The following is a 14,675-nucleotide window of genomic DNA, read 5'->3' as shown; positions in this document are numbered from 1 at the left end:
TGGTAAAAAGTTCTTTGAACAACATATGTAAGAGTCTGGTGATAATTTTAGGAACTTTCACAGTAACACAGCCAAACCCCAGACTTCTTGTTTGTATATGTACAATGTAACATTAGACGTGCAGGAAGCTAAAAGAATAAATTTAATTTTCAGAGAAGCCGCACAGCCTGTGGTTATTTGGGTTGGTTTCCCATGGGCATTAGGCAAAAGACAGATTGTGCAGGCTAAATTTCATGACAATTGAGATTTTTGTCATTTATAAATATATAGTAATCAATTATTTCAAGGTATTCTGGCTTATTGTGATTATGTACATTACAGTTATAGTTGTCACTTGCACCTTTTGCAGTAGGATACTCTTGCCCTTGGTTTGGCTTCTCACTACATGAGCTACATAAAAAAATGAAGAAATTTGTTACAAACATATTTTCATATAGCAATAATTGACAAATGGGATAAATGTGGAATAAGGAAACAGCTTTCGGTTTCAGTTCATACTGGGAAGAAAACAACGAAAAAATGCACTTCACTTCTATATTTCAGTAATTTTTTTCAGGCTTCAAGTTTTAAAGCTCCAATATCATGCATAGCATGATCTTACAGTTCTATATCTCGAAGTTCTTATAAATATTTGCAGTGAATGAACACATCTCTTATTGCATTTCAAGCATTTCATTCTCAGAAAGTCTTCATCATAGAGTTACAAAATGTTCATCTATATAGTCAAGCATTCGGCATATATCCAAAAATGGACACATAAATACAAGATCATGGCAGTTTTAAAAAATTACAGAATCTTAGTCACCTATAATTCAAAAGTTAACCTATTGGTGTTTTCAGCTCTTCCGTCAACAAATAAGATGTAGGCAGTGGAGAGAGCTACAACACAGCACCTTTTTTTTTTTTATAAGACTTGTCAGTTTCAAAACTGACAGCATATGTCCATGACTGAAGTGTAACATATCACTAATCAATGTGGCAAATTTGAACTGTGAACAATGCAAATTAAATTTTTATCATGGAAGCACCATTGTATAGCACAAATTATCTGCTTCTGTTTCACATTACTATGTTCAAAGTCAGCTATTTGAAGGGGGAAAAAAAAACACAACTTCAACATGTCACAGAGCCAAATGTAGCAATTTTAAGTACACATTGCATGATTAAATGCTGTCTTAAATAGTTACAGATGGCCGTTACTAAGCAAAACTGCTAGACTGAAAATAAATTACTTCTAATATTTCTAGTTTCATTAAATACTGTTCAAAAATGATTCTACAATACCTCATGGCAGTATATGTATACATTCAGAATTGTTCATGAACACATTACTATCATTAGCAAAATTACTTTTCAAACAAAATTTGGATACCATTTATTGGTGACGTCACAAAAAAAACATTCAATTTTTAGTTTCACTATTTCACAATACGAGACAGTCAACTACAGCCAATAGCTGATGACTTTTTCTTCAAAACTATGTCCTTTATATTTAGATGGACTTTCTCCTTACGCTTTGGTGGAACAGAATTGAAACAGAACCGTTTGAAAGCTTCCAGTTCTCTCTCATCGTCATCAATGTCACCATTTTCAAGGTCAATATCCTTCGGTGCAAAAACACTCTCTGAAACAAATCACAAATTGTCAAATAGGACTTGATTTAGTGTCTTAAATCAGGTCATAAGTTTCACCTAACTGCACTGTTTTTGGTTCTAAATACAAGAATAGGGGCCCAATTAATAAATACCAATTACACAAATCACTTGCAAGTCATGCTCCACATGAACAACTATAATTGCAATACAATTTAATTTCACTACATATTTCACTTAGATTACAAGACTCACCTCTTTATTTTCAGTATATCTTTACTAGTAATATTCTGAAGATTAGCACGCAATTATCCATAGTTTATTTCAAACATCAACAGTAAAAGACAGACTTAATGACATCATGATATGTGGTAGCAAAACAAACATATAATTTCCGTAGTATCTCCATTAAAATATAGATTATTTATGACAGTATTATGAGGACATAATGCTACCACCATACAGAGGAGACATTCACTCCCAGACAGCCACAATAAAAAGACTGCTACACATTTGGGCTTTTGGCCAGAAGTCCTCCTCCTAAAGTAGAAAAACACACACACACACACACACACACACACACACACACACACACACACACACACACACACACAGTGGTAATGTCTCCAATATATAACAGTCTCTGTTGCCTGTCTGCGACTCAACATCTCCTCTATATGGCAAGTAGTAATCTATCCTTTTCATAGGGTTTAGGAGGAGGTCATTATTTCAGCCTTGATTTTTCACTGTTATATATTATGTCTGACATACACTTGACCATCCTACATTACAAGCACAGTTCATCTTTCCAATACAGTACTTTGGCAAGCTTATTAGTAGACAAGAAGAGACAGTCATATACTTAACATATATACTATATACGCTAAAATTGCTACTAAAGTTATAGGGATGACTCAAATATGATAACAGTTACATTTTCTTTTATAATGAAGCAACATGACGACACTCTGAAGAATGAAGGTGATGCTTTCATCTACCTTCCCATTTATGTATCACCTGAAAAAACCAACTGTTTACATTCAACTAATGTGACAGAACAAAGTACACTTATACACTCATTTTCACAATGAGTTACAGTAGCCAAGAGGTGAGTAGCGGGGGGAAAACATAAATACCATATTACTGAACTGTCTGAAAAGCAATTCAGCAACACAAATTTGTTGAGAATTTTCCTTCTCTTGGCCAGTACAATTCTTTACTTGATTAGAGCGAACATGGATTACAGAATTTGTACCGTATTTAAATAGCTATATAACAATGAATAAAGGTGTTTCTACTTGAAGCTATACCACTGCCACGTAAGATAATGTGAAATTATATTTCAGATTTAAATCCAACCATTTCAGGGCAACAACCAAAATGGACATATACTGATCAGAAATAACACTACATTGTGGGGATTTTAACAACAACAACAACAACAACAACAACAACAACAGTAAGAACTGGAAAGGAAAATGGGTGATCATTCAAAGTCACAGCAGTTTCCCAGGTCATAAATATCATTGCACTAAATTACTGGGAACCAAATGTACTAAATCTAGCAACCCTTTCCCAGTAATGTGGAAGAGTGGAAACAGGACTGTCATAGAGATATGGAGGGAGAAGTGATAAAGTAGAGAGTGGGAGGGGAAGAGAGAAAATTCGAGGGGGTCTGAGAAGAGAGGTAGTAGGTACAGGGGGAAGTGGGGGAAAAATAAAGGAACAGATATTGAGGTAAATGGGATGAGCAGAAAGGATACTCAGATGGAGGGAGAGAAGTGAAAGGTAGATCAGGTGCATGTGTGACAGACATAAATTGAGGGATATTGTATATCGACAGGTAAGATACATCAAGGGGATCAAAGGGTAAGTTACTTACGCAAAGGGGATTGAAGGCAAGTTACTTTAAGATCGAAGTTTCATTGAGGAAGATCGTAGAAGACCTCAGGGACAGGAGTTGACCTTGGGGGTAGAAGGGGGGGGGGGAGGGGATAGACATTGGGTGTAGGGTAGCCCAAGGGGGGGGGGGGGGGAGGGGCAGAGTAGACTGAATGGAGGAGGACAGACCTAGGAGATGATAGCCTGAATGGGATAGGGTAAAAAGGGGGGGGGGGGGGGAGACGATCAGATCAAGGGTGTGAAGGGAGGGGTGACAAGTAGACTGCAGGGGGTAGGGTTGACTGAGGGGGGGGGGGGGGGGGGGCAGGGGAGACTGATGTCATTGTGGCAATGATGGGTAAGTTAAAAAATCCCTCAAGAAAGCTAAGGGAGTATTTATGATGATAAGCAGTTGTTACCATCCTACAAAGACAATGAATGGACATCTGTTTAACCCAATATAATGGATGTGGAGGAATTACAGACAAACTTTAGATTGTAAATCACATTCTCGAGAAGCATATTTTGAGGAAGTGCATTAAGGACACTAAAGATTCACTGCAGTTTAATAATAATACTCAGAAAATGCTGAGGAAGCAACAAGGAATGTTGCACTTTCAATTCAAAAAAGAATATGGAAACGTTGACAGGCAAAATTTATTAGAAATTTGTGTGTCTATAAAGAGTGATCAACATGCAAAGCAAACAACTTTTACAGTCACACTTTAGTGAAAGATCTTGCTATGAACCGAGAAGATTCCTGTACTACATAAAATGACTAAACAAGTCCCAGAATTCACTCTAGCTGCTCCTCAACAGGTCTGTCATTGCAATAGAATACAGCCTAAGGGAAGCTGAAGTTCTAAATTTTGCATTTAAGAAACTCATGCAGGAGGGTCATACGGATATGCCATCGCACAGACTCCTGTGTGGAGGAAATAGTTACTGGCATACCTGACAAAGAGACGCAACTGAAAGAGAGTGAAAAACAGCAAGTCGCCAGATCCAGATGGAATCCCAATCTGGTTTTACAGAGCCCTTGGCCCTTTACTTAGCTTGCATTTACTGCAAATCTCTTGCCCAGTGCAATGTCCCAAGCAATTGGAAAAATGCGTAGGCAACTCCTGTATGATAAGAAGGGTAAAAAAAAAAAATGTATCCACAAAATTACAGATCAATAGCCTGAACATTGGTTTTCTTGAGCATATTCTCATTTTGAATATACTACTTCCTTTCACACTCAGCTTGACATTAATACTCACGATATAATGCAAACCATTGATGATGGACAACAGGTAGACTCCATATTCCTAGATTTCTAGAAAGAGTTTGACATGGTGCTCCACTGTAAACTTAACAAAGGTACGAGCATGTGGAATAAGTTTCTCAATCTGTGGGTGGATTGAAGACATTTTAAGTAATACAATCCTGTACATTGGTCACGATGGCAAGTGGCCGTCAGAGATAAGGGTGTTGTCGGGAGTGCCCCTATGACTTTGCAATGTACCAGAAAGTATCACTGACTGACTACAGTAAAATACAGGATGACTTAGACCAAATTTCTGATTGGTGTGATGAATGGCAGCTTGCTCTCAAAGTATAAAAATGTAAGTTAATGCAAATGAGTAGAAAAAACAAATCTGTAGTGTTCACATACAGTATCTGTGGTGTGCAGCATGACGCAGTCAAATATATTACATATCTCCAAGGCGGAATACTTGATATGCCCCAAAATGATACAAAATGTAATGAGCACATAAAAATTGTGGTAGGGAAGGTGAATGGTCAACTTTGGTTTACTAGAAGAATTTTAGGAAACTGTAGCTCATCTATAAAGGAGACCATGTAGAGAACACAAGTGCTACCCATCCTTTAGTATTACTTGAATGTTTGGAATTCCCATGTCAGATTAAAGGAAGAAATTGAAGCAATTCACAGGTGTGCCACTAGATTTGTTAGATAAGTACAATAAGCACAAGGAGTATTATGGAGATACTTCATGAATGCAAAGCAGAATTCCTGGAGGAAAGACGACTGAGCCGTAGCAGCTAGGCTACTTGCATCACGTATATCAATATTCGGCTGTCTCGCTATCTTTGACTGCTCCCTTCCGGCGCTTTTCTGGGTGAACGTGCGACGGGAGAGTCTCCGGTTGGCGTTCAACGAGCCAACTAGTGTTGAAAAAAAGGCTGTGTCCCTAACCGTGGTGCACGGGCCTCGTCGTGCTCACTGCCCGAGTCTTTTGTCGCGCCCGATGTACGGTGCCGATCATTGGGCGCCTTGACATGCAAAATTGTGGTGGGTTCGTCACCTCACAATGAACAGCTTCCCAGCTCGTAATTTGCAAGCTCCAAGTCATTATGTGTTTAACTAAGAAGATTGTTGAAAGTTATTGTGGCAGGGGTAGCTGCCAGAGATGGTTCTGAACTTGGTTCCACAGTGGCTGATGTTCCTCATTTCGTTTCTCATCATTTGTGGAGTGTGTCGTTTTAGTGGTTTTCATGCTAGTTTTAACTTGTTTTAGGACATATTGACTGCTTGGGGACCGGCTGCTGTCGTGTACATGCCCGGCAGCTGTAGAGTTACTGGTTTAATCATTTGTCACGGCAGGATTTGGTATGTGTATTTAATACTGAAAGTGCCTTAAGGCAACTGCAAGTTTCCTGCTAATTTACTGGAAGACGGGTACTGTTAAAGTATTGTTCCATAAGAATTTGGGGGCATGCTTATTATATATTCCAGTGTGGCTGTGATTTGACCTTGTTTTCATTGCAATCTATTTGTGCTGCAGGCCATTTGTTAAGTCTGCTCGTTTCCTGGCGTCGGTGCGGTTATGGATTCTAGTCAGGACTGCGCATTGTGAGGCCGGTTGGACTATATATAAATACACATCGACTGCTTGTCAGCCTGTGCCCAAGCGTTATTGCTTCCAAATATTGCTGTGAGTCTTAACGCTGTTCTCTAAAGTTAAGTGAGGCTACTTTGTTAATATTAGCGTTTCTGTAAGTTATTTTACTGGTTATTACTAGCCATTCTTATTCAACACTTATGTTAATCATTTGTGTATCTTTAATGAATGTGCAACTTGTTATTTTTCCCGTGTGTCAGTTTTGCGACCTTGGTTGGCCCACTTTGCATTTTTAGTATAAGCATGTTTCACTGTGGACCTTTGTGTGGGCAGTTCAGTTTTATTGAGCTTCAATATCTTGTTTTTTTAAGTTGTGGTATTATGTGGCTGTGTAACTTTGGGTTGGAAGTGTATAGTATTACTAGCCTTTTGAGATATGGTTAAACAAGAACAATTGTTTATGTTTGATTATTCACCATGCCTACTATCTATGTTTTTGGTTGCGGATACAAAATATGATTCTTATTTGTGTTTATGTAATTCAATTAAAGTGAAAATTTGTATACTGCATCAGTAAGAGGGCAAATGTCTGAACTGAAGTTTATAATAAAGTCTGTTTTGAGTCAAATTAAAATTGTAAAACAATCACAAGCTTGTCCAAGACCAGTGATTCCGGATTTCCTATTTTCTTTAAATAACTGTGGTGAGATTGTTATTTTAATTTTCTAAAGAATTGAGTAATACCGCGTTTCAACAACATTCTTTTCACAAACACTATTGAGAAAAATTTTGAGAAGCAACATTTGCAGGTAGCTGCAGAACCATTGTACAGCCACAAACGTAAATGTCAGGTAAGAGAAATTAGCACTGATATGGAGGCATATTGAAAGTCATTCTTCCCTCACTCTATTTGTGAGTAGAACAGTGGTACAGCGTAGCTCCACCATGCACCATGTAGTTTTCCAGATATGTATGTAAACGTTATCTGTAGGGGAAGGTATACCGAGAGGAGAGGGAGGGGAGTTAGGAGTTACATTGAGGGGAAGGAGGAATGGTAGGCTGGCAGGAAGGAGGGAAAGCTAGACTGACTGCAAACCATTTCCAGGGGTAAATGTGGATGCTGATCATAATTTATTGTTTATGGTCTGCGGATTAAAACTGAAGATACTGTGGGAAGAACAAGAGGATGTCGCAAGTTTCAAAGTGATCGTTAGATGCTTATAGAATAAAAAAAGGGAAAGAAGTGCAAAATGGCTATAAGAGAAACTGTCAAAGTAATACATTAGTTTTGATATTTTTGCAACAGAAAACTCATGATGGTAGGAGAACAGAGGATAAATAAATTAAGACTGCTAATAGCAGGAAAATTATTTGTGAAAAAGAGAAATATTTCAACATATAACAAATTTTTAATGTTAAGTCTTTTCTGTAAGTATTTGTCTGGAATGCAGCCTCGTACAAAAGTAATATATTGACAATCAACAGTACAGAAAAGAAGAGAATAAAAGCTTTATAAACACAGTGCTACAAAAGAAACTAAACATTAGAGGGGTAGATCTGGTAATTAATGAAGACATGAGAGAGAAATGGGGAGAAAAGAAATTTACAGCTATGTTTATACAAATAAATAAAATGAAGTAAAAAAGACTGATTGATACAATGCAATGGGAGGCATCAACGAACAGCCCACTAGATAATGGAGAAAAGTGTGAGAGGTACAGAAGCTATAGAAGGAGACCAAGGTTCGAACACATTAAAAGTGCACGTAAGTTGCAGTAGTTATGCAGAGGTGAAGAGTTTTAACACAGCAGACTAGCATGGTAAAGCTGCACCAAACCTGTCTTCATACTAAAGAATACAACAACACATTAGTAATTTTAAATTATAATCCTCTACTGATTTCTCCCTCTTCGCCAAGTTGGCTCGATTTCATTCAGTATTTACAAGATATTTTCTTTGGCGTCTCTACAACTGCAATATATGCTTTGTCTGTGATGTATCCATGCTGTATATGTCATGCAACTCTAAGTATTTGTACAATCGTGCATTTTTACTACACTATGTGATCAAAAGTAACCGGACACCCCCAAAAACATACATTTCTCATATTAGGTGCATTGTGCTGCCACCTACTGCCAGGTACTCCATATCAGCAACCTCAGTAGTCATTAGACATTGAGAGAGAGCAGAATGGGGTGCTCCGCAGAAAACGGACTTCGAATGTGGTCTGGTGATTGAGTGTCACTTGTGTCATACATCTGTATGTGAGATTTCCACACTCTGAAACATCCCTAGGTCCAATGTGATAGTAAAGTGAAAACGTTAAGGGACACGTACAGCACAAAAGCATACAGGCTGGCCTCCTCTGTTAACTGACAAGAGACCGCCGACAGTTGAAGAGGGTCATAATGTGTAATAAGCAGACATCTATCCCAACCATCACACAGGAATTCCTAACTGCATCAGGATCCACTGCAAGTACTTTGACAGTTAGGCAGAAGGTAAGAAAACTTGGATTTCATGGTCGAGCAGCTGCTCATAAGCCACACATCACACCGATAAATGCCAAACGACGCGTCGCTTGGAGTAAGGAGCATACACGTTGGACTATTGAACAGTGGAGAAACGTTGTGTGGAGTGACGAATCACGGTACACAAGGTGGTGATCCGATGGCAGGATGTGGGTATGGTGAATGCCCAGTGAACATCATCTGCCAGCGTGTGTAGTCCCAACAGTAAAATCTGCAGGTGGTGGTGTTATGGTGTGGAAGTATTTTTCATGGAGGGGGCTTGCACACCCTTGTTGTTTTGCATGGCACTATCACAGTACATGCCTACATTGATATTTTAACCACCTTCTTGCTTCCCAATGTTGAAGAGCAATTTGTGGATGGCGATTGCATCTTTCACAAGGATCGAACACCTGTTCTTAATGCACTGTCTGTGGCGGAGTGGTTAAACAACAATAACACCCCTGTAATGGACTTCTTGTATCTACTGTGCATTTTAAGAGCTAACAAGTCCAGTGGAGTGCTATGTGTGTGAATATGCCAATTTTCACATGTTGCTTTTGATCTGTACATGGTTTCTTTCAGGATATCCAATTCCTGGATCATGTTGTTGAAAATATGCAACTATCAATGTGCATTTTCAAATACTCTTTCTTATATTAATATTTCATGGAATAAACTCCCACACAAAACACACTTTTATCCATTCTAGTAACAACAATGTTCCACATCTGAAAAAACTGTGATCAATAAGCTAAGTGGAAAATGATACTTCTATTTGATGATCAACTAAGTACACAAATTTGCCAACATAAACTGTCCTAAGCTCTAAAAGAATATTGCATAGCTCCTTTTGTAAAAGACAGTTTGTATAATTTTTGATGGTGTCCTGGGGTAATTTGATGATATCCTTTATAAAAAGTTAGAGCATGGTCCTAGTTTTTATTAAAGATTACAGCAACATATCTTTTAACAAATAATTACAAGCACCGGAGCACCTAGCATAAAAGACACTTTATAAAAGATTTGTGAAAGGTTTTTGAGGTGTAATATGGGCCTTACAGCCACACATTTTACCTTTATATTTTAATCTCATTTGTCTAATTCACTGTTCCAATTCTTGTATTTCAATAACAGACTACTCTCTCATATTCACAAGGGATTCCACACAAACATCCCTGCCACTGATCTGCTCAATTATAGACTGTAAATTTTGTTAATGTTTTAGATACAGAAGGGCATATAAGAACAACAACAACAACATCAAAAGAAACTCAAATTTATATGCAGCTCATTATAATATGATGCTTAGAACCCAATCCTTCTATGAGACATTATAATCTTTCTGCACCTACATACATACTTCGCAAAACATCACGCAAGCCCAAGTTGACACTCGGTACAGTGGCACGCGAACAACCACAAAGGCATTTCCGTTTTACAGTCACTCCCATCAGCCACTGCACTGTTAACTTTATTTGTGCAAACACAACCACTACTGTCATTGCTTTTCCTGGGTGGGTGGCTGGTTGGTTAGTTGGTTGGCTGACAGACTGGTTTGGGGGAGATGACCAAACAGCAAGATCATCAGTCCCATTGGGTTCGAGAAGTATGGGGAAGTAAGTCGGTCATGCCCTTTCATCCTGGTATTTGCATGAAGAGATTCAGGGAAATCATGGAAAACCTAAATCACAATGGCCAGATGCAGGTCTGAACCGATGTCGTCCTGAATGCGAGTCCAGTGTGCTAACCACTGCGCCACCCTGCTCGGAGCTTTTCCTATTCCACTTGAAAATGGAGCACCAAACATATGTTGGGATACTGGTCCCTTTTCGATTTTGAGTTAGGCAACATCTAATGAGAGTCTTTTAGCAGCAATGTATTGGTTGGATAGGGCTATTTTCAATTTCAGGTGAGGCAATAACTAACATGAATCTTTTGAGAGCAAAGTATTGCTTAGTGATGTACTGGTTGGTTAGGGCCATTTTCAATTTCGCATGAGGCAACACCTAACATGAGTCTTTCAAGAGCAACATACAGGTTCAAGAAAGCCATAGGCTGAAGAAGGCCAATACCTTGACCTACCCATTTCTCCTAATCTTAACTCTGTGCATTTTTTGCTCTGCGGACACATGAAAATTATAGGGTTGTGGTCTCCATGAATACTGCGGATACACAACACATGTTCAATGACTGTGGCGCAATCCAGCAACAACCAGAGGTGTCACAACGAGTGTGATTCTACGAGACGCAGGGTAGAAGGCTGCATTGCAATGGATGGCGGTCACTACATTCTCTGTAAATAATGGAACCTTTTTTCCAAACAACCTGTAAGAGTACGGTGCGTGCTATCCATGAATGTCCATTTTTTGCCAGAGGAGGAATCTTTGCATCAATGGAGCATGGCAACGATGGCACTTCAGCTAAATTTGGCTTTTTTAAACTCCACCTTATGCAAAAGACAGTGTTTTTCTTTTTTATTTACCCAGACAAGTTTAGACACATTGTGGCATCTTCTGTGAGTCATGATTTATTTCCATACAATATCAAAGTTCATAATAATATTTCTGTTTAAACCCTAAAAACTGTAGCATGCACATTTAGTTTAATTTGTTCCAACTGGTCACCTGGAATTACAATGCTTGAGGAAACTGATTTTTACTGGTCACCTTTTTTTGTGACTTATGATTTTGACAGCATGTCACAGACAATTTAGTCATGAAGAAAATTGCTTATTTTTTAATATTTTTTCGTAAGCAGGTATTGTGTATGTCACTGTACTTTCATTTTTTGTCCAGATGTGCATCTCTAGTGGGTTTCTCTTTCTATTACATCTGTGTACACTGTATCCCACATCTTTTATTATATCTTACTCTTACCCTTTTTTCTTCACACATATTTTTCACAAAGGAGTATTTGCTAAAACACATACATCTCCGTATTTATAGACAGGCACTGTGTTATTGTCGCTGCCAACTTGTTCACTGTTTATTTTCTGTTCAGTGTGGTGCTAATTTTGATTATTTTAGTGAGAATTGTTGTGGTGTATCTGCTGGGGGAGGACTTATGCAATGTGATGTGTGTGTGTGTGTGTGTGTGTGTGTGTGTGTGAGAGAGAGAGAGAGAGAGAGAGAGAGAGAGAGAGAGAGAGAGAGAGAGAGAGAGAGAGGGGGGGGGGGGGGGGGGGAAGGAGGGAGGGGAGGGGGAACTGAGAAGCAGATGTTTTGGATATTTGAGTGTGTTCGATTATTATGTTTTATATGGGAGAGTGTCTGTGTATAATTTCTTGAGTTTTGTAAACATTGTTTTGTTTCACAGTGTAGTGTTTTCATTCCAGAATTTCCAGACTTTCTTTTCTTCTACCACTTCTTTTTGCATGTGGTTGTTATCCTCTGTTGTGAGTTTTTGATAGAGACTATCGCTTTCTCTGAGGATCTTGAGATCAGTCTCAGTGTTGTTTGGAAGGTGGATTACTTGTAAAAAATGATCTGCAAAAGTGGAGCGTGTACTATGTTTTTAGTGTTTATTTTATGCCTGGAATACTATCATCACAGAATTTGAACAAATCACGTGATGTCACTATTTGGTTATCTAAGGGCCCCTGCAGACTAGCACAGGCTGCTAATCTTTTTGCAGTTCTCCCAATGCCATCAGAAGGTGATTTACCGTAGCTTGTTCTAAAAAAAAAACCATTCAGCAGTGATGCCAAAATCCTTTTCGTGCAGACATAACTTGATGAAATTTTTGAAATTCTTATATTGAGCAGCTGACCCATCGTTAAGGTAATAAATGTTCTTAATGTTTTTAATCTTTGTCTTTAAATATGCTATTAACATTATTTGAAAGACATGGACAGCAATGGTTATCATGAGAAAGACAGTTGCTGATAATAAAAATGCTAATACTTTGACATTCTTTGTCACAAAAATAGACAGCAAATGGATGTAACATGGCTTGACAAGTTTCCAAACGAAATTCTTGCACAGCATCTTGATCAACAAGTGAATAACTCTCAGCAAAATCCATAAAAATCATTAATTCCTCTTCTGCAAGCTTGCTTTTTAGCTGTTTAAGGTATAAACTTTGGTGTTTTGACACAAAGCGATAGCGCCTTAAGCTGATAATTTTCAAAATCAATGCCTCCATGAATCCTTCAACAGTTCTCCAACATGTCTCCGATGTGTGTGTGTGTCATTATGGACCCACTGCTTGTATTCCATTGTTTCTTCAGGGTCATCGTTTCTAAAAGCATCTTCCAAAAAAGCATCTAGTTGCATTCTTGTGTGTGTGTGTGTGTGTGTTTGAGGTTTACGGGTGCTAAACAGCGTGGTCATCAGCGCCCAAGCGCATAGAAACAGGAACACAGGCGGTGAAGGGACCAAGACGGACGCCGAACAAGGAGAACGGCTAAAAGACACAGGCCTGACGCAGTTCCAAATGCGCACATACAGAGGCAAAACAAGAGGAGAAGAAACACACTAAAAAAGGAAAGGAAACACAAGGAAAAGAGAACAGATACCGAAGTGAAACAAGGAGGTAATCGTGACTGGCGGACCTCTTACCTAAAAACTGGGTGAGCCAGTCACCCAGCAGCACATTAAAACCTTCTCCCTAAAATCCGAGGCAACAGATTGGACAGGACACAAAACCGTAAAACCTTAACCACAGTCGCTGCGTCGTCTTGCAAAATAGAGGGCAAATCCGGTGGCAAGGAAACCACCGCCCTCTGGTCAGAGAATAAAAGACAGTCAAGTAAAATGTGGCGGACAGTAATCTGGACGCCACAAGCACTGCAGATTGGGGGGTCCTCCCGCCGGAGTAAAAAACCATGCGTGAAGGGACTGTGTCCAATGCGGAGGCGAGTGAGGAGAACCTCATCCCGCCTGTATGACTGGTAGGACGTACGCCATGGTCGCGTAGTGGCCTTTACCAGACGCAGCTTATTGTCAGAAACTGCCAACCACTCCTCTTCCCATTGATGCATAACACGAAAACGCAAAAGGGAGGTTACAGCATGGAGGGGGACGGCACATTCAACAACGTGAGGGAGGGAACATGCATCTTTGGCAGCCACATCCGCCAGTTCGTTTCCCCTAATACCCACGTGCCCCGGCACCCAGCAGAAAGAAACCTCCTTCCCCTGCCGTTGCAGGTGGAGTAGGGCATCATGGATGTTCTGGACGACCGTATCCGCTGGGTACAAGTGTTGAATGGTCTGAAGGGCACTCAGGGAGTCAGAACAGATGAGGAACTTAATACTGGGAACACATCTCATCTGCTCCAATGCCCGCAGTATTGCAAATAATTCGGCATCGAGGATGGTAAACACCGCAGGAAGCCGTAACTTGACGACTCGATCAGGGAAAACAACAGCACAACCAACAGTGCCCCCTGTTTAGAGCCATCTGTGAATACAGGTACATGGTCCGGATGCTGGTTTAAAATATCGTAAAATAAAGAGGTAAAAACAATCGCCGGAGTGCAGTTCCTCCGGTTCTCCGACAAGTCTAAAAGGATGCTGGGCCTCTGGAGCAACCAGGGAGGCAGGCGAGTAAAACCTTGTCGTTGGGGGGCCACACGCTCCACACCAAGGGACTCAAGCAAATGCTTGGCACGAATCCCAAATGGTTTTGTTGCCCTGGGACGACTGGAAAAGAGACGTTCCATAGGCGGTCGGGCAACGGTAGGGTACGCAGGGGAGGTAGGACACGCAAGGAAATGACACACCCGTCGCACCATGAGGAGTTTCCGCCGGATGGCGAGCGGCGGTTCCCCTGCCTCAGCACACAGGCTGGGGATGGGACTGGTACGGAAGGCACCAGTGGCCAGCCTGATACCCTCATG

General features: G+C 39.9%; 1 protein-coding gene across 3 annotated transcripts in view; it reads right to left on the bottom strand.

Annotated features, from left to right (window-relative positions):
- Positions 1-520: 520 nt before the first annotated feature.
- Positions 521-14,675, bottom strand: part of LOC126365827 (protein FAM193A-like) — a 234,689-nt gene continuing 220,534 nt past the window's right edge. For 2 of the 3 annotated variants that reach the window (XM_050008450.1, XM_050008451.1), the window contains exon 19: positions 521-1,624. In XM_050008450.1, the coding sequence (XP_049864407.1) occupies positions 1,440-1,624 (185 nt within the window). In that variant the 3' untranslated portion in view covers positions 521-1,439. The remainder of the gene's footprint in view (positions 1,625-14,675) is intronic. The other variant, XM_050008453.1, reaches the window with a different exon arrangement.

Source organism: Schistocerca gregaria, chromosome 4 (assembly GCF_023897955.1).
Source record: "Schistocerca gregaria isolate iqSchGreg1 chromosome 4, iqSchGreg1.2, whole genome shotgun sequence".
NCBI lineage: Eukaryota > Metazoa > Arthropoda > Insecta > Orthoptera > Acrididae > Schistocerca > Schistocerca gregaria.
The sequence above is the reverse complement of the archived record's forward strand: the minus strand, read 5'-3'. Positions and strand labels throughout refer to the sequence as shown.